This window comes from Balaenoptera acutorostrata, chromosome 20 (genome assembly GCF_949987535.1).
Source record: "Balaenoptera acutorostrata chromosome 20, mBalAcu1.1, whole genome shotgun sequence".
In the NCBI taxonomy this organism is placed as follows: Eukaryota; Metazoa; Chordata; class Mammalia; order Artiodactyla; family Balaenopteridae; genus Balaenoptera; species Balaenoptera acutorostrata.
In genome coordinates this window covers 28,059,072-28,086,222 of record NC_080083.1, presented here as the reverse complement: position 1 = coordinate 28,086,222, position 27,151 = coordinate 28,059,072, and the positions used below count along the sequence as shown (strand labels likewise).

Here is a 27,151-nt window from a genome sequence, read left to right as displayed (position 1 = left end):
TCCATTCTTACTTCCAGATGACTATCCTCACTCCTGTTTTTCACCTAGTCTAGGGCTCCACTGCCTTTTTCTCCTTCCCTTTCATCACACTATTAAGTGGGATGGATAAAGGCAGGCCAGGCCAGGAATTCTTTAAAGTTCTAGCCTGCACTGGTCTCCCAAAGCAGGTAACTTGAGAGTGGCCTCTACATACTCTTCCAGCCAGCCAGGTAAACGCAGACTTGGATAAAAGCCAATTCCCAAAGGGTTCAAAAAAGCACTTCCTGGCCAGGCTAAAACCAGACCATCTCCTTGCACCCATAGCCTTCAGTGGACTGCCTTGCTCCATCCAACATGGGTGACTTCACTGAGTAGAGTTAATGCAGTATCATCTCTCCCCTTATCTACACTGAGCTTCTCAATCTCTCTTGCTCAGAATGAAAACCAGCTGCAGCCATTCACCCACTGGCATTCACAGCTCAGCTCACCACACACCATAATCTGCAGAGGCAAGTGCCAGCTGTGAGAGCATTTGTATGATTCCAGATCTAAGACAGTGTTGAAGGCACTACACAAACCAAACATTGTAAACAGCAAGGGAGTCTATGTAAATACAGTAAGGAAAAGAAGCCAAGGAGTGCAGCCAGAAAGGGGAAGGGCTAGGCCAGGGGAGGTGTAGAAAATCACAGATAAGGTATACAGCCTTTATAGACAACACATGCAGCAGAAATGTCAAAGTGTTGAGACTTGGCACTTGGCATATTCTGAGCTGCTAAAGCCTAAAAGGGTAATTAGGCTATAATTTATATACTGTAATGCTTCAAATGCTCCTAAGCTGTAACAGAAACACAGCTCATTAAATATAGCCAATCTATCATCCCCTCAAGCACCTTGTAACGGTGCTGTGAGAAAACCAATCACCTTCACATTTTAATAAAAATATTATCTTGCCTGAGTACAGAGAAAGGGGTGTCATTTATGGGATGAAAACCAAAATTTTTAAAGGGCAGGGTGAGAAATGGATGCAAAACTTTTTACCAACAGACCTAGTAAGTTCATGGTCTTTCTTTTTAAAAAATGTGTCAGCAAGTCTTTAGAAGCTGAATTTGGACATTAAAATCAGGGGGATTATGTTGTCAGTTATTTTTAGATCAATGGTATAAGGTAAAAATGGGTGAAAATTGTACTTCTTTTAGAGCTACTTAGCTAAGTCCATTAAACTCAGTCCATAGGCTTCCCTGTACCTATGTTTTTGATTTTTCTTCAGTTAATACCTCTTCACTTCATCACTGAGAAAAATTAAGAAATAACCATTGTTTCTACACATAATTTTTTAAATTTCTACACTAACTCTCACTATCCATCCTCAACAATAAGGCTAAAGCAATCTATCCAAAGAGAACAAGTAGATTGTTAATAATTGTATTCATTTCCTAGGGCTGCTGTATAAATTACCACAAACGGGGTAGCTTAAAACAACAGAAATTTATTCTCTCGCAGTTCTGGAGCCCAGAAATCTAAAATCAAGCTGTTGGCAGGGTCACACTCCCTTTGGAGAGTGGGAGAATCTGTTCTCTGCTTCCTCCAGCTTCTGGTGGCTGTTGGCATTCCTTGACTTGTGGCCACCTCACTTCAATCTCTGCTTCTGTGGTCACACTGCCTCCTTCTCTTCTGTCTGCCACATCTCCCTCTGCCTCACTCTCGTAAGAATGTCTTTATGAGGACATTTGTCATTGGAATTAAGGCCCACCCAGATAATTCAGGATAAACTCCTCCTGTCAAAATCCTTAACTTAATCACATCTTTTGCCATACAAGGTAATATTTACTCTTTTATCATATAAGGTAATACAAATTCCAGGGATTAGGACGTGGACATGTATTTCGGGAGGCCACATTCTGTCCACTACAATAACCATGACTGTCATTGTAACAACTGAAAACTTTGTAACAATGTACAGCTTACAAGGTGCACTCATCTACATCATCTTACTTAATCCTCATAATAACTCTGTTCGAGGGCAGAGATCTAAAGAATTAGATAACCATTCATTCATACCTTCATTCGCTGAATAATCATTTATTGAGTACCTATTCTTTGCACAGCCAAAAGTTAAAGGTACAAAAGCAGAGTACCTGCCCTTGGCAGGACCTCTAAAAGTTGTCCATAGTCATGCAGTACCTTAAACTTTGAGATGAGAGTATGCTGCATGAGGTAGGATCAATAAAAGCTAGCTAAGAAAGCAACAATCCCATTAAGGAAATCTGTCCAAGTCTTGACTTGGACTTCCATTTTAGCTTTACCCCCTGAACTTCAGATTTCTCTCTTTACATTGTTCAGAGCCTCCTCATGGGCCTGCCACTGCTGAACCTTCAGTCCAACTCACTGCCTTAACAAAGCCTGAAGCTCAATTTCATGCTTTCATTACAGAACGTTACTAGAAAGCAAGGGAAAACGGCTACCAGCGATGCAGTGCCATTCACTAGTTCACTCAAGCTTGCCTGTCACTCTGAACACCACAGACTATCACAATTTCAGAATCTGTGTTTGTTGGAGGGAGCACCAGGTTTGTGGATTCTTTAAAGAGTATTCTTTAAGTACACATTAAGGCCCTAAAAAGGAATTTTGAAAATAAAATAGAACATTGGATACTCCCTTCTACAATCAGAGAGACCTTAACCTTGTAGTATTCATACAATGAACACTTTCTACCTGGAAACTGAGTGACACCAACTTTCCAAAGGTTCTTCAAAAATAAATCATAAAGTGTCAGAGCTGGAAGGGAACTTAGACATCATTCGGTACAACCTCTTCTTTTTACAGCTGAGTAAATGGGTCAGAAGTTAACGGCTTGCTCAAAGCACCCAGTGAAATTAGATGCAAAGCCTATCACAAGCTCCAGGGTCCCATGAAAAAATGTCATTAACAACCTCCTTGGAGAGAGTCAGAATAACCAGAAAGTTTATGGATAGTGTCTATTAAGATTTGGGAGAATATCTGTCATCTACAGAGACAGAAACATAAATATGAATGACTTTTACAACTGAGTAACAACTATTATACTTTATAATGAAAATGTTAAAATCTCTTTGGTAACCCAGAAATCAAATGGGCTACTCTAAAATTACAAGGATGTTTAAATTACTTAGAAGAATACGCTGTTTAAGCTGTTTTGTACTTTAGAAGCACTTATATGTAAGAAAGTAAGTTTAATATATAAAAGTTATTTCTATTAAAATAGGTCCAAGAATCTCTGCTTATTCCAGTAATGCTTTGTTCTTCTAGTTCACATAGAACTAAAACTACATTCCTTTCTTCACCTGTTCTGAAATTCAGACTTCATCATATGCCTTCCCCATAATATCCTAATGAGTAATATCTCATTACATGCTGAGAATTAATAACACTTCATATGTACGAGAAATGTACCCTGCAGTTTTACAAAGGAGCTTCAAATATACCATTTCACCCAGTCATCACAGCAGTCCTGTGAGGTATAAAAGGGGAAACGTCTTGTCCACATTTCACAAATAAGGCAACTGAGGCTGGAAAAGGTCAAGTGATTTGCCAAAGGTTGTTACAGAACCAGTAAGTTGTGGATCCCAGCTGGAATCCAGGTCTTCCACTATTTGCACTAAATGAAATAGCCTCTCAGGTAAAAACATGCAAGACACAAGAGATTATAAAGAAGAGGTGTTTTCTGGTTTAGCAAACCTATGTTGAAAATATTTTACCCTTGCTCAGAACCAATACTGTGGAAAATGTATCATCTTGGACTCTCAGGGAAACTTAAACCTTTTTAAACCTGTTTGATAATTAATGTCTTTTACCATTTTATCCCAAAGCAAATAGATGAAGTTTGGCGTGAAATGAGGTGGATCATGGATGCTCTACATTATGCAAGATACAAACAACCAGTTTCTGGCTTATCCATCACTAAGCTGATAGACCCCTCAGATGAGCAGAACCTAAAGAAGATCAATTCTACATCATCACATACAGACTGTCTTCCATCACCATCCCCATCCCCAGAGATGCACAGAAGAAAGGCAGTGAGTGGTAAGCAATAAGATCTAAAGTTCTATATTTCAGTCACCAGATTCTTGGTCCTGTCTCCACTGATGAGGTTCTTCTGTGCTAAGTCATTAGTTCCAGCAAGCAGTAGGAAACACTGCTCAGTGGTAAGAGTCTAGAAGCACAGAGGAAACAAAATCAGAATGGGGAGGGGTAGGAAGCTAGGGCAATGACCTGAGATCACCTCCATTTAGGGGTGGGAAAGATTCAGTCCAGTTCTAGGCCAAGCTTCCAAGATACAAAAGGAATTTAACCAAAACCAGGTAATAAAGAGAACAGGCCCAGCCTCCAGTAAATAGGGAGGGACTGACAGGAATGAGGCAGGAAGTAGGTCCTAGTCTGGGTAAAGTTCATGGCAAACTTCCCACCCACATGGCACCAACATCCTGGGGTGAGAGTTGGGAGAGAAACCGTGGATACACTAGAATCCTGAGCCTGAGGCCAAATAAGTAGATTAGTCTCATCATGGATACAACAATCAGGAGACAACTTACAGATAAGCTGGAGGAGAGGCCTAGCAAGTCACCTCCACTCTTGGGAATTAAGTTGGAGTTTACATAGCAAATACTAACTGGAAAAAACATAGCTGAGTTAATACAAACTTCTACAAAACACCCTTATGCTTATAAACAGAGAGAAAGCGTACTAGTCACGGACAATATAATGCTCTTGCCTAGAACATGTTAAAACTAATGCCATTTTTCTAGTTGATTAAAATAATGGTATTCAAAGCATCTTTCCTGATTCTGTAGCTTATAAAAGCTCAAATTTTATAAGCTTTACAATGATAATAATTGATATTTTTAATAAACACTTCTGAAATGTGAACTTGTCCCATAGGGGGCAGCATGGCGTAGCAGAAAGAGCTTGGGCTTAGAAATCAAAGACCTGGATTCAAATTCCAGCTTTTTTTTGCTAGCTATATGCGCTTGAACAGATTACTACATGTAAGTCTCAGTTTCTGCATATGAAAAATGAGAATAATAATATATACACCTTGAAAAGTTATTTGTGAATAAGACAATCTATGTCAGAGGTTCATGGCACATAGTAGACAATAAATTGTAAATATAGTATTTAATGTTATTCTTATTACAGAAGACTTCAGTGGGGGCGTGAACCTTTTCTACAAGTAAGGTTATATATACATTTTTAAAACATCATGTCTGAAAATCAAAACTTGGCTAGTGCAAGAACTTGGGGGACGGCTAATTTACATTACCAAAGAATTCTATGATTTAACAAATAATTCAACAAAATAATTAAGTAGATTTTTATAGATTCCCAGTGGGCTGGGGATACAAATAAAATACCATCCCTGCCAGAAGCTAATCTAACAGGGAGACAGATACATTAACAAACAATTTCATACTAACTGCATGTGTGCTATAATGAGGACATGCATAGGGTGCTATAGAGTCTAATGAAGGTGTTAACCAGGAAATCATAAGATCAAAGAGAGCTTCCTGGAAGAGGTGACAAAGTCAAGTACTGACAGATAAGTAGGAGTTGAGCTGAAAAAGAGGAAAGAGGAAAGCATTATAGGAAGAGGAAGCAGAATGTGCAACTGTGTTGTAGTTCAGGGAACTGCAAGCAGTCTGGCTGCACTCAGGATCTAAGGACATGGCCTTTTTTTTTTCATTTAAAAAAACATTCATTGGTTACCCACTATGTTCCAGGCACTCTTCAAGGTAACAGGGATATAATGATAAACAAAGCAAAGTCTGTGCTCCCACAGAGCTGACATGAAAATATAAACAAGATCATTTCAAACAGTGAATATTCCAATGCATAATACAAGACAGCAATCAAGGTGGGTAGGGAGAGTGCTGAATCCACTAGGATGATCAGCAGAGACCTATCTGTGAAGGTTACATTTGAACCAGCCACAAAAAAAGGATCCGGTTATACAAAGATCTGGAGTTGGAATATTCCAAGCAACAAAACAGCAAAAGGCCCTGAGGTGGGTTGAGGGGTGGAAAGAAAGCCAAAGTATTGGAGCAGAGTGAACAAAGGGGCTAGTGGTAAGAGATGGGGTACAGAGAAAGGCAAGGGCCAGACCAGGCAGGGCATGGTAAGAAGTTGGAATTTTATTCTACTTGTGATAGAAAGCCACTGAAAACTTTTAAGCAAGGATTGATATAATCTGTATTTTCTTTAGAATCCAATCTGTGTGTTGCTTGAAAAGACCAATGTTGGAAGCAGGAGATCAATTAGGAAGCTTATTAACAGAGGAGACAGTGCCTCAGGACATTATGATGCTATTTACCAAAAACAGGTTAGACAGGAGAAGAAACAAGCTTGAGCGAATGGGCATGTTGAATTTAGGTTAGCTTTGGGACATCCCATGCAAAAAGAAACATTCAAAAAAAACCCCAGGATGTATAGGGTCTGAAGCTCAGAAAAGAGAACTGGACTAATAATATAGATTTAATAATTGTTGACATATGAATGATGAAGCTATGAAAATGCTTGATATCTCCTAAAGAGAGCAGGTAGAGTAAGAGAGGAGACTATGGAAGGATCCCTGTGGAACAGAAGAGCGAGACTTCTTAAACTAAGAAGTAACAACCAGAGGAAGAAGACAAAATCAAGAGAGTAGTGTCACAGAAATTAAAACATATCAAATGATGGTAAAAGGTTAAATAAAACTGAAAAGCTTCTATTTTTTTTTGTTTTGTTATTTTGTTTTCAACAAGGAAGTCGTCAGTAGCCTTGATGACAGCAGTTTATAAAGGAAAGGAGATAGAAACCGAATAGAAGTAGATAGGGCAGTAAATGGGATCAGCAAGGATACACTCTTCAAAATCTTGGCTGTGAAAGAGAAGAAGGAGGGAGGGCAGTAGCTGGAGAGGTACAGGCTTGAAAGGGCATTTTTTTAAAGGCAGGATAGATATACCCTATGTTGTTCCCCAATTCACATAATTCTACAAACAACTCTTCAATTCTACTTCCACTTCACAGCCCTTGTCTGCCCTCTCTACTCACAGAACTTTCCCAGTGTTTAATCTTCTCTTGGCCACAGGGTCCTAAGTGGGTCCCCCCTGGCTGTATGAGGGTGGCCTCTCCTGTGTCACATAAGTGCCAAATTCTCACGTTGGCCAGATGACGGGTTACACACACTCCCTGCTGGGAAGATCTGGCCAATTACACTCGGATTTTATTATTAACTTAAAATGTGAGCGATCATCATTCTGTTTCTTAAAATATAACTCTCTCTTGGGTCCATTTATTTCTCTGAAGCCAAGATTCCATGGGCTGTGAAACACAAAGACGTGGAGGGCAGCAAATGAAAAATGGAACCCAGTGACAGGGAAACTGTTGAGAACTGGGAGAAACATTTAGCACTGCATCCCCTCACAAAAGCACAAGCATTTCAGAGCGATGAAATCTGCTCCTGCATACTCTGTCCTCTCCACTAGTATGACTATTTATGTTTAGAAACCATTTATGAAGAGGGAAAAATCCAATTTAGAGGTATATCCCCATTGGTTGCTCACAGGGCAAAGTGTGCAACACAGTTCCATTCTGTGTGAGTAGGGGTCACTTAACTTCTGAGAAGCCTGATGGAAATACAAAGCCTATCACAAGCCTAGACTCTGGTACCAGCCCAAGATTCTGTTTTAAGGCTGTTGAGTACCTTGGATTTGTTTGTGTGTGTATGTGGTTGGACAAACAGGGTGGGAGAGCAGTGGAACTCTTTAACTTACTTCCCATTTCTGTGTGGTTTTCAAACACAAAGTAGAACTCCTCTGAGTCAATTAAAATTAAGCATCTCCCAAGGACCCAAGGAGGAAAGTTGGCTCCTAGAAAAGGCAGCGCAAGGCAGGGGTGGAATGATTGGTCCATCACATGGGTATTTTCTCTCCCACTCCTTTTCTGTGGGCATAGTAGTCACAGGCAGCAGCAATTTTTTTTTTCCGATACCGCTATTTCTCCTAGTGACGCATGGGTGAGGCAACAGGGGGGAGGGGGGCATTGTTTCCTTCAGATGCATGTGAAGATTATCCTGATCTTCCAAATGTAAATCTTCCTGGTAAGCTTTTCCCAGATGATGTTAAGATTAAGAACACTATGGCATAAATTAAACAGATCAAAGAAAAAAAGCATCAACAGGAATCTGAAGATGGGAAATTAGAAGGTGAACAAGCCCCTGAGGTTCTACCCAAGGCCTGATGAGAGATTTATTAAAATTCTTTGTTTCTAAATTATTTAAATTCTACTCAAACATAGTGGAAACAGATTCAATGAGGCACACACACAAAAAGCAGCAATTTGGACAGTGATATATTAAAAATGTGAAGACAGATTTTTAGGGCAAATACTACTAATTATTCCTTTCTTTCCATCCTGCCATGCCCCCTGCCTTTAAGAGAAAAGCAATGGCTTTAAATCAATTCTTCTTCCCTGCAATGTCATCTCCCCATAAAGCCCTCAAAATCCACATCAATTCTACTCTGCTGTTGTTGGCCTGATCCACAGAGACCAGGAGTTGCAACACCCATTACAATGGCAAGAAAGCCAAGCTTCCTAAGCCAGCACTAATACTATGGGCAGAACTTCCATCAAACAGCTCTTGGGTCAACCAGAGGGGAAATGCAAGGTTCTACCAGTGCTGGCCTGCCCAGTGGGCTCTCTAAGGGAAATTGAGGCGCACAACCAGGTTTATTAAAATAACAGCTGGGCAAGGCGCCTACAATGCTTAATGGAGCATATGGCCTGGATCTGGGGATGGAAGCTGCACTTTGCATTCTTTTCCAGGAAGGGAGGGAGTGGCAGTGACCTAAATCCCTGGAAACTCCCCTCAGTGCCCTGGCTGGCATCCTGGAGATTTTCCCAGCTTGTTCTGGGAGGGGTATCCCACTCTAAGCAATCGGTTCCACTAAGTCCTATAATAAATAATACAACCACCATGGAAGTCAAATATTTAGATTCCCACTAGAGCAGTGTTTCCAAAGTGTAGGTCTTTGAACCTACAAGATAATATTTACCACTCCATACTCAAGCCCTTTTTCATCTCTTTCCTGGGTTACTACAGTTATAACTAGCTCTTCTCTTGATTTATCTCCTATCTCCCTTGCTCCTGGGAGCTACAGTAAAGAATTCACATCATTTACAAACTCAGTGCTAAATCTAGGATGAGAAATACAGTACTGGACTAACTAACACAAGACACCCTTCAAGAGATGACTGTTCTCCTTTATTACCAACACCATTCTCACAGCAAAATCTTGAAGTTTTTCTGATTATTGGTTTGTATTTTAATGAGTCACCTCTTGATATGCTTTCTAGTTATTCTCTATTTAAAAGTGGAAAGAGTACTTCCCTGGTGGTGCAGTGGTTAAGAATCCGCCTGCCAATGCAGGGGACACAGGTTCGAGCCCTGGTCCGGGAAGATCCCACATGCCACGGAGCAACTAAGCCCATGCACCACAACTACTGAGCCCCCGTGCCACAACTACTGAAGCCCGCGTGCCTAGAGCCCATGCTCCATAACAAGAGAAGCCACCACAACAAAGCGTAGCCCCCACTCGCCACAACTAGAGAAAGCCCGCGCACAGCACCGAAGACCCAATGCAGCCAAAAAATAAATAAATAAATGAATAAAAAAATTTGTTTAATAAAAATAAAAAGTAAAAGTGAAAAGGATTTCAATAATATTAACACCTTCTCTTTGTAAGGCACTTAAAGTATTTTTAACAAATTTAATCCTCATAGCACCAATGGAAGATAGGTAACATAATTACCTACATGCTACAGATGAAGGGGCTAAGTTCAGAGGGGCTAAGTGATTTGCTCAAGATCATATACACAGTAAGGAACAAGACAGGACTTCAGCTCAGTTTTGTCTAGTTTTAAGATAATTGTTCTTTCTGCTACAACTGGGCTGACTCAAGTCAAGTACCACCAAATATAAAGCAAAATGAAAAAAATAAAATAAAGCAAAATGATTTAGGTGATTGTTTTCAGACATTTCTATGGCAGATTAAGTAAATCAGATCTTTTCAGGCTGCTTTCAGTATTGTTTTTAAGAGGCAATCAAATCTCTTTGCTCTTTAAGCTCTCCGATTTCAATATTCGTTTCAGTTTCAGTTCAACCCAGCATTCTTTACTGAGAGCCTTGTATGTACCAGATACACCACAAGAGGCTAATAATACAGTGATGATTAATTCACACTCTAGTCCTCATGGTCTGTTCACATGTTCATGCTCAGATCAGATGATCTGGGAAATACAGAGGATCTGCATGTCCCTTTGCTTGACTCCTTCCTTAGCCCATTCCTTCACTGACTGGCTTCTTCAACATTTACTAAGCAGAGATGAACAAGACACAGTGCATGCCCTCTAGAGTTCACAGTTAATGAGGGAGATAAAAATACAAGTGAATAATTTATAATAAACCTTGATAAATGCAATAACAGAGATATAAATAAAATGCTTTATGAGCCATGAGAACTGAGCAACTAACTCCACCTGGGGAAATCAGCACAGGCTCTTCCTGAGAGACTGAGTCTTAAAATATGATGCTCCACTGAAATATTAGAATGTCAGCCCTTTAAAGCATACCTTCATATACTCCTTATTCCCCCACAACCAACAAATGCTCACTATTTGTACGCTGAGAGGTCAAAGTGCAAACTGTTCTTACAGCGCATTTGACCTGATATAGGCTGGAAAGAGGAAAAAAGTGACACACACTCCTCAGCAGTTGCTTCTAGATGTATCATTTTTACTATCAGACTTCTAGTGGGTTAAATGGTGGCCACTAAAAAGACACGTTCACGTCCTAACCCTCAGAACCTGCAAATGTGACCTTATGTGGAAAAAGAGTCTTCACAGATATAATTCAGGGTCCTGAAATAAGATCATCCTGGATTACCCAGGTGAGCCCTAAATCCAACGACAAGTGTCCTTATAAGACACAGACGAGAGTTCACGTGAAGACAGAAGCCGAGATTGGAGTGATGCAGCCCAAGGAATGCCAACAGCCACCAGAAGCTGTAAGAGGCAAGGAAGTATTCTCCCCTAGAGCCTCCAGAGGGAGTGCAACCTTGCTGACACCTTAATTTCAGACTTTCTCGGCTTCCAAAGCTGTGAGAGAATAAATTTCTGTTGTTTTAAGCCATGAGTGTGTGGTAATTTGTTACAATAGCCACAGGAAACTAATACAAGACCTAACGTGTTTCTCTTACTAAGAGCTTAATATAGCTATGTGTGGGCGCCACGCAAAGTGAATCAGATGAACCAGGTCCCAGGCCTCAGAAAGCTTCCACAGAAAGCCATGGGAATTCTAAGGTAAATGGCAGTACAGCAGGTCTTTGGAGTGAGACAAATCTGCGTGTAGGTTCCTATTCTGCCACTTACCAGCTTATATGAATTGGAAATTTTAATAAGCCTAGACTTCAGTATTCTTATCTGCAGAACGGGAACTGGTGTAAAAATTAAGTAAGATAAAGCACCTAGAGCACTTAGCATGATGACTGGCCCACAGTAAGTACTAAGTAAATAGCAAGTATTGTTATTACTATTGTGGATGCAAATGAATAGTACATATGGATAGCTGAATAGACAACAGTGACCAGATAAATAGAGAAGAAAGTTCAACTAAAGTCGATTTTCAATTAATTGCATGGATCTTATTTCCAGCCCAATTTCAGATCTTCAGTTAACCTCTCTTTTTCATGACCCCTGTGGCACCTACCACTGCCATCATCAAAAACAGCCAACAGTTCTGACAGCCTATTACTCGCAGTTCCCAATTTTTCCCACTAAAGATAGGGAAAAGTACTGCCTAAAATTTGTTTTAAGAATTTCAAAGTCATTCCTCCCAAGCCTTTATCCAGTTCTCGCCTTTTAACTTGAAAAGCTATGTCTGTCTTCTTCCCTAACCAGGAGTCCTTACATCTTTTTCACTAAAGACCAATGACAGCACTTGTGCTCCCAAGTGATCACCCCGCCTTGTTATTTCCATCAACATACTACTCATATCTTCAACAGTTCCCTTTCCAACAGTTCCTTCTTCTCTACCCAGAAACATCTTCCCTCAACTTTGCTACCCTACCGCATTCCCATTCCATCCCTCCAGGATGCTTTGACCAACTGCTTAAGTTCAACCTGTCCCAAATTAAATTTACCATCTCTTCCACTGCCCAACCCTGTTGCAATTAAACTCCTCCGGTTTAATGCTACTCCTATCTCCCAGGCACCAAGGCCTGAAACCTATTAGTCATTTCAGGGCCTTTGCACTTCCTTCTCCAAGTTGTCTGAAAGACTGGTCTCTAAAATGTTCACAAAGCTGGTTCCTTCTGATCACTGAGGTCTCATCTAGACTCCAGAGACTCCTCCCTTGGCCACCTTATTAAATGAACCTCCCTCCCAAGTCACTCTCTAGCTGAAGTTCAGTTTCATTTTATTCATAGAACTTTACACTCTTTGAAATTAATCTTATGTATATTCTTATTGTCTAATCCTCCCTCTGTGAGCTGCTTGAAAGCAGAGACCATGTCTTGTCTATCACAAAATAGGTGTTCAGTAAACATCTTTGAATGAATGACCTTCCTGGACTTCTCTTCTCTTCCACATAACCACCACTCTTGCTCAGGCCCACAACCTAAAAAAGGTAAATATTTAAAGGAAACATAGCTTGGACAACAGCCTCCCAGCTGGCCTCCCTGCTGTTTCCTCCTGATCCAGTTCTTCTTACATCCTACCTGCTACATAATTATCCTAAATCACAGCTCTCATCTTGTCAATTACTTCTTCAAAATTCGCTGATAATTACCCACTGGTGACAAAATTAGGTACAAACTCCTTATCTAGGCATTCACTGCTCTCCTCTGACTCCACCCTACCTTTTAAAAAAAATTAAATAACCTCTTTTAACCATTTATTTAAAATAATTATAAGAACAGCAGGTTGCAAAGAAATGTACAGGAATTCCCATGTTCTCCTCCCCCAGCCTCTCCCCAGTGTTCACATCTTACACAGTTCTTATATCAATACAACATCAAAACCAAGAACCTGGTATAATCCACAGTTTATCCAGATTTTACCAGTTATACATACACTTGTGCATGTGTGTATGTATGTGTGTGTGTGCACATGCACATAAGCATGCAGGCTCGCTTGTACAGCTCTATGTAATTTGTCACATGTGCAGCCTTGGGTAATCACCACCATAGTCAAGATACTCAATTGTACCGTCACCACAAAACTTCCTCTGTTACCCCTTTATAGCCTTACCCACCGCCCCTCCCCACATCCTTGCCCCTGGCTAGTACAAATCTGTACTTCATCTCTATAATTATTTCATAAATGTCACATAAATGGAATTCTTTATTTGTATTGATGAGTATTATTCCATTGTATGGATGTATCATGCATCCACAGAAGGATATTTGGGTAATTTCCAGTTTGGAGCTAATACCAATAAAATTGCTATGAACATTCATATACAAGTTCCTGCATGAAAATAAACTTTATTTTTCTAGGATAAATTCCCAAGAGTGAAACTGCTGGCATCTTACTTTTGTAGCCTCATTTTCCCAAAATTCCATTCCTGTTCCCATATTATAGTCAAACAGGACTACCTGTATTGTTTCATTTTCCTCTCTGGTTTCTAAGCCTCTCATCAACATTTGCATATTTATTATTAAAAGCTGCCTCAAAACACTTTTTGAAAGTGAAGAAATAAATTAATATAGATAGAAATAGAGATGAATGAATGGAGAGAAAAAATAGAGATGACAGAGTACTTCATCAATCCTGTCCCAATAAAATGTGATCTCCTTCCTATAAACCTGCATCTTATTTGCTAAACTTCTTTTATAAAAGATATGTTCTTCCACAGTCTCATAGATGCATATATGCCCCTGCCTCCATTAAAACAGTAAAATCCCTGAAGCAGATCCTTTGTTATTAATGTTATATTCAGTCAGCCACCAAACACAGTGTTTCTGTTAGAGCAGCAGCTGAAGCAAAACAAAATCTTCATTGTTGAATAAATGGATGAATTAAATATCTTTGCCCTAAGAGGGCTCTGGTCCAACCAGGAAACCAGGATGTTATATTTGCATTTAAAAAGATAACTAATAATACAAGTCTGTACAGGCTAAGTGCCAAAGGATAATTGAAGGAAAAACTATTTCAGCAGTGCAGACAAGTGGGCAATCCTTTCTGGGACAGTTGGGGGATGCTTCCTAAAGAAGGCTTTGTTTGAGGGGACCCTTGAACAGATGAGTAGCACCCCTCAAAATAAAAAAGGGAGTCCTTTTTGATAGCCATTATTTAAAGAACAACATAAGGGTTGATCTCATTCTTTGTAGCTGCTGGATAACATTCCATAGTATGGATGTGCCCAAATTTTTAAACCATTCTCCTAATAATAAGCATTTAGGCTTGTATCACTTAGGATTAAGTCTGGATCCTTGTTACAGAAAACCCAAATAAGGGTGTCATTAACACAAGATATTTTATTTCGTTCTTATGTGAAAGAAGCCCAGAGGTAGACAATTCAGCGACAGTATATGGACTCCATGGTCTTCAGATACCATGCCCCCCTTTTCAGCTCCACCATCCTAGCACATGGCTTCCTTTTCCAAGGTTGCCTTGTGAGCCCAGCCAACACATCTGGTTACAGGCAATTGGAAGGAAAGAGGAAAAACAAAATGGCCTATCTCCCAGCTAAGCCAGCTCCTCTAATGCAGCCTTCCAAAAGTTTCATACCATACTTTCAGTTCTATCTCACTGGCCAGAATTTAGTTATGTGACCATGCCTAGCTGCAAAGGAAGCTGAAAAAAACGTGGTCTTTTACATGAATGCACTGCTGCCTCAAACAAAATTTAAGATTTTGTAACTAAAAAAGGATAATGGATATTGGGTAGCAGCCAACAGCGAGAGAACAAAACTGAAATCTTGCCCTGCCAATGAGTAAGCAATGTCATCTTCTACAGTCAGGAAAAAGAAAAAAGGAAAAGAAACACTTCATACCCTGACCCTGAAATAAACAAACAAGCAAAAAATATATATATTACATCTGGTCCTAGTCTCTAAAATAGAAGAAACCTTAATCCCATTTGTGTAAATTACTGACTCCCTAACAAAACAATTTTTTTCCCTTAAGTTTACAGTATTCTTATGATAATCATACTGATTTTCCACCATGCACGACTAACTATAACCTTGTAACCCTGTGCGTTTTTACTTTAAATACCTGCTGTATTTTTTCATCAGCAAGCCAGCACTGAATTTGGACTCCCTTGCAGAACTTTGCCAAGTAAAGTATTTTTCTTTTCTTAAACTATTTTTCTTTTCTTAATGCTTCTGTGTCTCTAAGTCTTCCTTTCACAGTAGTCTCAGCCACAAGATTATTTCTAGTTTTATAAATCATGTTACAGTGAACAATTTGTAAATGCCTCCATGTACACATAGTGACAATTTCTCAAACATAGATATCTGAAAAAGGACTTGCTGGGACAAATGATATGCACATTTTTAATATATTCTACCAAGCTGCTATTCAAAGAGCCAGACCAGTTTCTAGTCCCACCACCATTATATGAGGGTTCCTGATTTCCCACATGTCACCAATACAAGAGATTATCATTTTTATTTTCAGCAGATCTGATGGGCAAAAAAATGCTTTGTTTTTGCTTCAACTTGCATTTCCCAAATTACTACCTAATTAGTAATTATAGTCTACCTACATTGAGTATCTTTATTATGCTTATTGGCCATTTGTATTATTCTTTGAATTGTTGGTTATCTTCTACCCGTTTGGATTGTCTTCTTACTGATTTACAGGAGATCTATATATATCCTGTATATTAATCTTTTGTTATACATATTATTACTATTTTCTTCCAATCTACCACTTACCTTTTTACTTTATGTGATCATTTGTTTTACAAAGTATTAAACTTTGATGTAGTCAAATTTATCAGTCACTTCTTTTCTGCCTTCTGGGGTTTTGTATTGCTTAGAAAGACCTTCCTACCCAAAATTACAAACATATTGTCTTCTAACACTTGTAGAGTTTGCTTGTTATATTTAAACTACATGGAATTTATTTTTATATTTGAGATGAAGCAGGACTTTCTCTAACATTTTACTAAAGGGATAACCAATTGTCCCAACACTATATACTGAATAATCTATTCACTCCCCTACCTTGAAATGCTATCTTTACCACATGTTCAATTATCACACTGAATTAAGACTGTTTCTGGACTTTATATTTCTGTTCTACAGATCCATCTGTCCATCTGTACACCAATACTACAAAGTTTTAATTACCAAAGCTCTATAATATGTTTTGATACCTCATAAATCAGGCTCCTCCCTACTGTACCTTAAAAAAACAAAAAAAACTTAGCTATTCTCACAAATTTTCTTTTCCAGATAAATTTAAAAATCAATTTTCTAAATTCCATTTAAAAACCCTATGGAGGGGACTTCCCTGGTGGCACAGTAGATAACACTCCATGTTCCCAATGCAGGAGGCCCAGGTTCGATTCCTAGTCAGGGAACTAGATCCCACATGTATGCCGCAACTAAGAGTTTGCATGCCACAACTAAGGAGCCCACCTGCCACAACTAAGACCCTGTGCAACCAAATAAATAAATACTAAAAAAAAAGAAAAATACTATGGAGATTTTTGAACGGGATTGCCTCAAATTTAGAGATTAGAGATTTCTTGTTCTTTTTAAGAGGACTTTTCATGTTTTCAAAATTAGCATATATTTACCAAGTACCTATTATGGGCTGAGTTCTGTGGGAAATTCAAAGGATTTTAAGGCAGTCTTTGCCCTACAGAAATGTATAACCTGATTGGGAAAAAGATACAAACAACTAGTGCATTAAATGACAAATATCTACAGAACTAACTTGTGGCTCAGTGTGATTAGTGTAGTATGCCCTTTGAGGGTGATTTTCACATCTGATTTTACTTATGTTTTGTTTTTTTCTTTGGCCTTATTTTTTTTCTTTTTAAGCACCTGACAACATGGTAAGTATTTATATATATAAACCATTTATTATTTTTTTAGTCACCCTAAGTAAGAAGTTCTACTGTCATCCCCGTTTTGCAGATAAAAAAACTGAGGTTCAAAGAAGTTAAGTAACTTTCCCAAGATCACAGAGCAGTCTGGAGAACAACTAGGATTTGAAACCAGGTTTCCCTGACTTCCGCCACCATAGTGCCTCCTCTCCTTCCTTCCCCCTTTTAAGTTCCTGCTACTTTATCAAATGTAAAAATCATCTCTGAAATAAAACTAAGGAACAAATAAATGAATGACATCCAGCTTTGTTTCCTGTTTCATCCTCTCTCCACAAGCCCAGTGAATAGTAAAATCGGATGTGGGGAAGGAGGGCATGTTCCCCTCTGCTGCTGCAAGGGTGGTTGGTCCTGTCCAAGTTCCTCTCCTTCCTTTCCCTTTTAGCTAAGAACTTACAGGGCCCTACGCCGAACGAAAAAGTGGGGCCCCTTGTTCAAAAATTATTAAAACGTCAAGAAATGAGAGCAGACCACTAAACGAAGCGCAAGCCCTTCTAAGCACGGAGGAGGGATGGGGAAGGGCCTCAACCACAGGACCCTCCTTGAGCCCTGGCTAGGAGTTTCTCTTGTTTCTAACAGCAGTCTCTGGCTTTGCAGATTCACAGCCCTGCTCTGACGAAGAAGGCTGCTCCGAAGTCTTCCTCCCCACTGACAGCGACTACGACTCCAGTGACGCCCTGAGCCCCCGAGACCTGGACCTGGTCTACCTGTCATCGCACGACATCGCCCAGCAGGCCCGAAGCGGCCTGAGCGGAAGCGCCCCCGACGTCCTGCAGATGCACGACATGAAGCCTCCGTCGGGGCCGCGCCAGGACGCCCAGGGCCGCGGCCCGGGGCCCGAGGCCGACCACTCGTGCACCGAGCTCCTGCACAGCCTGACCCTTACAGGCCCCGCGCCCAAGAACCACGCCAAAGTAGCACTGGGCGCGCGGCCGCCGCTGGGCTTCCTGGGAAAGCGGAAGCTGGCCAAGCCCCCGCACTACGGCGGCTTCAGTCGCCACTACCGTTGGCTGCGCATGCACAGCGAGACGCAGTCGCTGTTGCTGTCCGAGGGCGTGTACACGCAGCAGCTGTCCCGGGCCTGCGGCCTGGCCCAGGAGCCCGGGGAAGCTGAGCGGCTGGCACCTGCCCAAGAAGGGCCGCGGGGCCTGGCTCTGGCCCACGCCGCCAGCCTCCCGGAGGAGCGGAAGGGCAGCCTCCAGGATCCAAGGCCTGCGGTACGCCGCATCTACGTGGAGCCCTACCCCGCGGCCCTGGTGGACGCCAAGCCTTGGGAAGCCTTGAGCCCGCCCTCCGGAGGCCCCTCAGGTCTGCCCAGCCTCACGAGCCCAGAGATGAGCCCAGAGGGCCCGACCCCCTCCCCTGTGTCGGAAATACTCAGCAGCATGCTTTAGGGAGGCCCACGACTGGCTGTCCACAGTTCGACTGCGCGTCCCTGCATTTTCCATCACCCTACCCACAGCCTGCCCCCACCTCACCGTGTCCCCACCCATTTTTAAATGGTTTGAATGTTAAAAACCCAAAGGTTAACAGGTTCAAGGTCCTCTTTTTTAGAGTTGGAGTGGAGGCGAGAGTTGCCAGTGTCATTCCCAGTTCAGCCTATAAAGGGCATAGAAAAGCTTTTGTGTCAACATGGAGTCCTGGACACAAGGGTTCAAACATGCCATCCTATTGGTGGCACCTGTGGCAGAGGTAGGACAACCCAAAGAACCACCCTCAATTCTGCAGCTGGCTATGTAATCCGACTCCTGAGCTTAGGCTCTTTCATGCATTTGTGATTGACACGGAGGAGTTCTATAGATGAAAATAAGATTAGCATTGTTTTTCCCTCCATCCCAAACCTTTAGAAGAGTTTGGGGAAAGAAGCCCAGTTTGTGTCTCTAGGGAATAGGGTCAATGGACTTGTCCTGGGTTCCCCGTCAGCTAAACCAAGTCGTTCCAAAGTGCAGCGTTCTCAGCAGCTCACCAAATCCAATCTATCGGTCAGCACTGATCTAGTTAAGTAGGCCTTGGACAGGCCTTTTCTTCACTTACTGCTGTGTGGAAACCTCCAGAAACAAACGTAGAGGAGGCTTCTCTTCTAGCTCTGTCTTGCAAAGATAGAATAGGGCGGGAAGCAGCCCTTCCTGTACACTCAGCTCCCATTCAAGCATGAAAATGGGCTGTGTATTATTCCAGGGTGCAAGGAGATGGCTGAGTTAAGTGAAAGCCTGGATTATACACAAGATAAGGGAAGGGAGAGAGATGTGCAAAATTGTGTTTCCTTTCCAATCCTAAAATAAGTGAAGCCATGGTGGGGGCTGTGTCTCTGAGAATGATAATGGATCTGCTGCAGATTCTTAGGTGATAGATTTGTAATTGAACAAGAAAGTGCCCTTCAGATGTGGCCAGGCAGGGATGGAGTTTTCTCAGTGACACAGGCACATCTACTCTCCCCCACGTAACGGGTCATGGGACAGACCATCCAGAGCTTCGGTTGCTGCCTTCCCCTTTTCAATCCACCCTTCCAAAGTCAGTTTTGCCCCTAGATTAGTTGGCCCATTGGGCTCAGGGAAAATCTTTCCTTAGAAGGCCTTACCAGTGGTTCCAAGGCTATGCTCAAAGACACCTGAAAATCTTGCTTGGGTCTCATTGCCTCCCACCTGGCTTTCTCACAAAGGAGAAACCAAATCAAAGAGCAATCACACTGCATATTCAGAACAGGCATGAGCCTTCTCTCCTTTCCTGGAGCCAAGACCCATTCAGTTCACTGATATTCTAAATGGTCCTTTTCTGCTTCACAGGCATTTTGGTTAAATATTGCTCTTTATGGCCCTACCTCTGTCCTCGCAGTTCTACCGGTCCTCCTCATGGGAGTTCACACAAAGTCCCCTGTTCACAATGTTATTCCGATTCCTTCCATTTTTAAAACATTTGATTTAAACATAAATAATTACCCTGGCGGAAAGGTACAGATTTGGCCCATGGCCTATGGTCATTAGAAAACTAAAGCCCAGAGCTCAGTCTTTATTTTTTTAAGAGATTTTATACTCAGTAACCGACCCCCCCCGCCCCCCCACCCCCACCCCGGCCGAAGAATCTTGATCAGAATCACTGCAGCTCCTTTTCCATGCCTGGGAGGATTTTAAAATGCAATTTTCTTCTGTTCTGAGTGAATTCTATATGTATGGAGTGTTTTAGAACTAGAACTAGAAGAGAACCTAAAATTAGTCTAAGTCCAAGTCCTTGCATTCACAGATGAAGCAGTTAAGGCCCAGAGAGGTTAAGTGACTTACTCAAGGTCACAGAGCTGGTTTAGTCTCAGAGTTTGGGTCAGAATCCAGAACCATTCCCTTTATAGCAGACTGTCCCAGTGGGAATTGGTACATACCTAGTCAACTTTTGATTTTCTATAGGCTGCTTACCTAGTTTACAGGTAATTCCAAATTCAAATCCTTCTCTCAACCTTTACCTAACAGATTTCCAATATCACAGAGCTCTCTGTTGCCAGAAATTACAAATTTCATATACTAGATATCTAAGCTAATTAATTAATTATAATTAATTTAAAACCGAATCAGGAGAAATGCATTTAAAATTGCTCACCATATGACTCCCATTTAAAAACAAAAATAACACAGAGTCATCTCCACTCAGTTTCTTACTTACTTCTAATTATAAGACAGGTTATATATATTGAATGAGTTTGTGAGATGAGATGCTGAAATCGTCAAGGACTCAGAAACCAAGTGATTCCCTGATCATGACCTTTCTGGTGGCAAGGAAGGAAGGCTGTGACTGAATTAGATGGAAGACATTTGACAGGCAGCAAGAGCAAAGACTGACCCGTCCTTCTGACCCTGCATTTGGTCAGCACGTTTTGACACATTGGACCAAATAATAACTCATTAAGTAGAATGGTGTTAAATTCAAACCCACTAATTTATATTAGGCACATGGGGTTATTTTTTCACCTTCTATGAGGAACAGAGATGCGTGCCCATGAAATGAATAATGAACGTTAGATTTCAGTGGGCATACTTAATCAACTTGAAAATGCATTTTCCTAGCGATATTCCTATAGAAAGGTGGATGCTATATCCTCAATAATTTGCTATTTGTTCAAGAAGTTTCCCTCTACCCACACCTCCACTTTGCAACTTCTTATGAGCCTAGTTTAAATTAAAACATTCTTGTGAGAGATAATTGTTTTCTCTAAATCACAGTCCTTTATTCATTTGTCCAGTCTTCTCATTATAGAGACTTTACAAAATCTGAGGATTTTTTGTTTGTTTTCCTTTGTCTTATCGGCTTTGTTTTGTTTGTTTTGGATAGATGGACTTTTGTCTTTCATTCTTTTTAAATCCAACTGGGGAGCCTCTGGAGGAAACTTTCCTGTTTCAGGTCTTCTTTTCCACCGTGTTTCTGACATGCTTAATTCTCACCTGTGTTAGCTCGTCATTTGTGAAACCCTCAAAAATCATTGACTGAGGTCCTCCCGTATGTCCGTCTCTATTCTAAGTCCCAAAGAGAACAAAAGAATCAAGTATGAAACAGATTCCCCGGCCACAAGGAGCTCACATTCTGCTATGAGTGTAGCCGTCATCACCATACATTTTCTTATCAATGTCTTAGATGAGGCAGGAGCCTGTCGCCTCAGCCAGGCCAGCACAGTGCATGTTGGGCCAGGCATCTTTGATTTCGCTCTTGCTATCTATTGATAAAAGAGGATAGCCTGGAAAATGCAATTCATCAATGTATATGCTCGGCAACCATTTACAAGGCTATCACATCCTCTTCCTTTGCAAGGGTACTTGGGAGACAGTCATCAAAAACATTCACTCTAGGGAGTGGGTATTTTAAGAAGTGGTTACTGGGCTTCCCTGATGGCGCAGTGGTTGAGAATCTGCCTGCTAATGCAGGGGACACGGGTTCGAGCCCTGGTCCGGGAAGATCCCACATGCCGCGGAGCAGCTGGGCCCGTGAGCCACAACTACTGAGCGTGCGCGTCTGGAGCCTGTGCTCTGCAACAGGAGAGGCCACGATAGTGAAAGGCCCGCGCACCGCGATGAAGAGTGGTCCCCACTTGCCGCAACTAGAGAAAGCCCTCGCACAGAAACGAAGACCCAACACAGCCATAAATAAATAAATAAATAAATAAATAAATAAAAGAACGTGAATTTCAAAAAAAAAAAAGAAGTGGTTACTTAAGAACCATTCCATTTTAAGAACATTCGCTAATGTTCAAAGCAATAATTACACTGGAGAAAATGGTTGCATTTAATTTGAAAGTTGAATCCCGTTAGTAATAATATTCCTCCAGCCCCCATTCCTGAAGGATCCCAAAGCACTTTATGAAAAGCACTGACTGAAGCCTGGCTGTGCTCCCCTAAAAAGACCTTGTCTGGGAGCCACCTGGCAAACACCTACCCCATCCTTGCCAGGAGATCATGCCAGACAAGTGGGAAAGAGGACTGGCCTCTCATTCATTGTTATCCTGCCACATGAACGTGCACCCTGATGAATGCTGAGCTCTTCCCTCGAAGACAACGATTTTAGACACGTAGGCATACCAGAAAACCCCAACTCCTTGGCCCTCTTTTGTTCATCACGCTCCACCCAAGATGTAGTCCCTTCCTCTTGGAGAACTGTCAACTCAAGCTGTTAAGGGGTCTGCAGTGCATTTCAGTTCCCTAGTTATGTCAACAGCACACAGAATTCACTGGCTCTTTAAAATTGATAACTTGTTGGAAAGATGATGCCATTATTCTATGGCTCTCTCAACTTTGCATGTAGCAGAGCTACAGCAGAGAATGTGCATCTCTTAATATTGTTTATTGAACTATAACATACCAATTAGAGAGGGTAATTATAGATTAACAAGAGAGCACTCTCAGCGAATTGAAAGTGCTACATTGTCACTTTATAAAGTCTAAATATTTTTCCAGATGATTCAATTATGCAAATATGAACTTTTTTCTTTTTTCACCTTTAAGGAAATTTGTAAAGGAGCTATTTGGAAAGCAATGATACCTCTTCACAGGTAGTAGGGTGAATAAGGAAAAAACCTGTTTCTTTGCTGGTCACCTTTCATAAGATGTTCAAACACACGGCTTATGACTGTTAAGCTAAACTTCAGTGCGGCCTTACAAACAACAAGGATAGTGTATTTGAAACTATGTTGTACAGCTTGGAAGCTTATTCTAAGATCTAAATTCAGGGTTTTTCTGAGGTGTTGAACTTTGCCATTAGCAAAAAGTATTTTTAGAGAAATCCATTGACTGTTTACGAAGCACTGATTTTGCCATATTTCGGGTCTCTGGTTTTTCCACCACATCTGCACACAGTAGTTATATATATTTTTTTAATTATTTCTTCCATTTCCATTAATAATGAATTTGTAAAATTGTTATTCAAAAGGACAGCTGGTTTTGCTTAAACAATCAGACAGGTGGACTGTGAAAATATTCTGTTTGGATAAAGGAAGTAGGAGATTGTTGTTGTTTGTTTTAAATATTATCCTAGGGTCTTTCCTCTCCAGATATATACATTTTTTACTTTAGCAAAGCCATTATTTAACTTAGTGGTAAATGTTAAGAAGCTATTAGTTAATACTCTTTGCTCCTCTTCCTTTATTCCATGACATGAAAGTCTGACTATGCTTTCACAGTAACCACCATCCAGTAGCTGATTTATAAAAAGCCAAGACTGGCAAATTGTTGTGTTCAGTCACTCTGAGTTGCTGTGTTGCTTCTTGCCTTGTGACAAAGCTGACGTTTGGGGATTCTCACGTATATGGTCACAACATCAGTTTAATGTTTGTGATGGAAAAAGAATTTAAAGAAGTGTGGGGTGGGGAAGTAGGGGTGTTTTATAGGAAAAGTAATTTCACTGACATTCTATCAGGCAGTGTTTAATTGCTTCCTGCCTAATGTGTACATAGTAATTTGGCTGATTATTGGTTGTTATTCGTTCAGAATTTATTGTATCTCATTGCTGTGTATGCAACTGAGTGTATGTGAAAGTTTAGACTTCGGTATGTTATCTGCACAATTTTGTGTGCTTTAAACCTCTGTAAATGTACAGATGAATCATGTATGGTGTGTTACATGTGACCTCCAATCTTGAAACGATAATATTTTGTAGTATGTACTTTTGCAGACTCTTTGAACATTTTAAACAGACATTGTAAATGGCCAGAACCCTCAATCAAAAACAGCACTGGTAAAATGCATGCCTCTTGAGCCTACCAATTTATAAGAGGTCAGGGGTTAACAAGAATTAAGATAATTTTTCTAACGGCAAGTATTTTTGATAATTTCCTACCTGCCTAATTGTATTTGAAAGAAAAATTGTCAACAGAAGAAATCTTACCTGTCAGAGGGAATGAGTTTATTTCATAGGCATTAAATAGTACTAATATATTTTACTTTATATCTAACTTGATGTTGTTGAAATCTAGTTCAAGGGTGAAGAAGTCAAAAATATTTTTGATTCTTCATAAGATCTTTTGTTGTTTAAAGGACAATTTCCAAGCCCTTGTCTTCAGTGTGGAGAAATGTCAATTAAATAATAAACTAATAGAATTGTCAGTATTTGGCTTACCTGATGCTTTTTCTAAGTCTCAATGAAGACAATAATTTTTCAGTCTAAATTTTTAAAATCTTCTCACTGAAACATTGAAAAAGTTACTATTTAGGGCATTGTTTTGACAATTATTGGAAAAGTCTGACCACTTGGCCCTTGACTGATCAATAGCTTTTGAGTTATTTCTCTTGCATAATTGGTTAATGCCAAGTATTGAAAATACAGCAGCAGACTACCATGGCAAATACTCTCACCAAATTGCACCCAGGAGTTCAGACATCTTAACCTTTGCCCTTCTCCACTGCGTGCATATTTAAATGTCTTCAGTGCACTTCTGCATGTGCTGTCCTATCTCTATTTCTCTATGCCTTTATTTCCACACCCACAAAGCTCCTCCCTTACTGCTACTCCCTCTGGCTGAGATTTGAGATTTCTTCTGTGTTTGAGAATACTACAAAGAGATTACTTCAATCCCAGGAACTTGCACAAAGTTTCTCCTGAATTCCCAAGAGCAGGAAATATGCTGCTTTGGACCATGTTTTTGTCTTATGCTGTTTTACAGAATTCTTTTAAATACACACACACACAAACACACACACATAAATTCAACTCTTTATTGGCATGTTTGTGGTCGGCTTTCCTGACAGCCTCAGAAGGCCGTTTTGTTGTCCTGACCAAATGTGCTGTTTTCCCTATGTAAATTGTCATCTTTCTAAGCAAACCATTACTTTCTTTTCCTAATTCTGTCTTTAAATAAAAGTTTACCTTCTTTTTCAAACCAAACAGATGACATTGCTCTTTAATATCCCCTTTCTCCTATGAACACTCCTGGGGAGGTGTTGGGGGAGGGACAGATTGGAGTCAGAGCAGCCCTTTCAAATTCAAGGTAAGAAGTGTGCCTTCACTGACTGGGTAGCCCTTTTGATAAGGTATGCCAAGCAATATGCAGTATTTCCATCTGCCAGCAAGAAATAATTCCTTCTTCTCTATAAAAATTTTTGAAAATCATGTTAGGGAATTAGGCAAGCTTAAACCAGGAGTTTCTTATTGCTTTACAGTGACTATCAGGCAGGGAAAAACACTCAGAAGGAAATTCTTTTGCCCAGTATTATCTGTCAAGTAAGTTAGATCTTTACAATGATTCCTTGGCTGTGAAAATGCCTTTCTTCTTCAGGTAGCATATGGCATGCTCACCTTTGCATAATGCTCCTTGTTCTGTCAATACTACTACTAGTAATAGTAGTAATAATAATAATAATAATCCTTGTTCTGTCATAATCCCTGCCCTGTCAATCATTGCATTGTTATTTTGCCACAGAAAGGACTGGCATTAGATACAGACTAGAGGAAGTTAGGCCCCAGCTGTATACTAGGCTAGATCAGATGCTCTAAGTCAAAAACAACTGCCTGTTTTGTTTTTTGTTTTTTTCCATTATGGTTTATCACAGGATATTGAAAATACTTCCCTGTGCTATACAACAGGACCTGTTGTTTATCCATTCTATATATAATAGTTTGCATCTGATAGTCCCAAACTCCCAATCCATCCCCCCACCACCCTCCTCCCCCTTGGCAATTGCCTGTTTTTTGATCATCATCTCCCCAACACATTTCATAGCTCCTGGCAAAGACCTGTTAAATGGGTGATAAACTAATGAAGAGATCACTGAAAATCAGCTTAATTCTCATAATTTGCTTAATTTCTCCACAAAGAAATGAACTCAAGGACCTTTCCAAATGCCTGTCAGCCTGAGGCTCTCTATAATGACTCAGAAGAAGCTCCACTCAGGCTGCCTTGAATGTATTTCTTTAGGATTTCCTGAAAAACTCCACCACCCGCCCCACACACCATCACCAGAGTGCTTTGATTAAGGTCAGCCCCCTGAAGGAAGCAAAGGGCCTGGGGAGAAAGGTGCGCTTCCAGACAGCCCCCCGTTAGATCTGAGTGCCCAGCATCGTGTCCAGTGATTGGGCACCATGGAGATGGATACACGCAGGTCTCCTATCCCAGCTGCACCCTCTGAGCAAGCGGAAAACCTGCAAAAGTCTTGTCCCAGTGCCCAAAAGGCCACTTTTGCCCACACCATTTTCCCCATCGAGCTTTTGATAACTGCAATCTCCTATATGTGTATAAAATACTTTCACAAGCACCATCCTATTTGAACTTGACAAACCGCCCTGTGAGGTGATCAGAGCAAGAACTTTTATCTCCGTTTTGCAAATAAGGAGCTTGAGGCTCAATAAAGTGAAATCTAGGGTCCGCGACTCCTGACTGTCTGGTATGCCACATGCCACTGAATTAGGTCTTATGAGAAAGGAAGGACAATGCCTGAACTGGCCACTGGAAGCTCTCTCTCTCTCTGGAACAGACACCCTGCATAGACAGACACACAAGGGACATTATATACACACAGATAATGACCACAAATGAAGCTAAACCAGACAGCAAAGCACACAGACCCTTTCCCAGGAGGCC

The 27,151-nt window shown here is 40.8% G+C and overlaps 1 protein-coding gene and 1 long non-coding RNA gene across 3 annotated transcripts in view; one reads left to right on the top strand and one right to left on the bottom strand.

The window, feature by feature from the left end:
* ANKFN1 (ankyrin repeat and fibronectin type III domain containing 1) overlaps positions 1-18,503 on the top strand; it is a 268,161-nt gene extending 249,658 nt beyond the window's left edge. The window contains exons 18-19 of the mRNA XM_028164966.2: positions 3,825-4,038; positions 17,707-18,503. Coding sequence (XP_028020767.2) covers positions 3,825-4,038; positions 17,707-18,503 — 1,011 coding nt within the window. The remainder of the gene's footprint in view (positions 1-3,824; positions 4,039-17,706) is intronic.
* LOC103012386 (uncharacterized) overlaps positions 1-27,151 on the bottom strand; it is a 38,074-nt gene that overhangs the window by 10,151 nt on the left and 772 nt on the right. The window contains exon 3 of one of the 2 annotated variants that reach the window (XR_009006451.1): positions 24,694-24,759. The exons of the other annotated variant lie outside the window; for it this stretch is intronic. This is a non-coding gene — a long non-coding RNA (uncharacterized LOC103012386). The remainder of the gene's footprint in view (positions 1-24,693; positions 24,760-27,151) is intronic. 2 annotated transcript variants of the gene reach the window in all.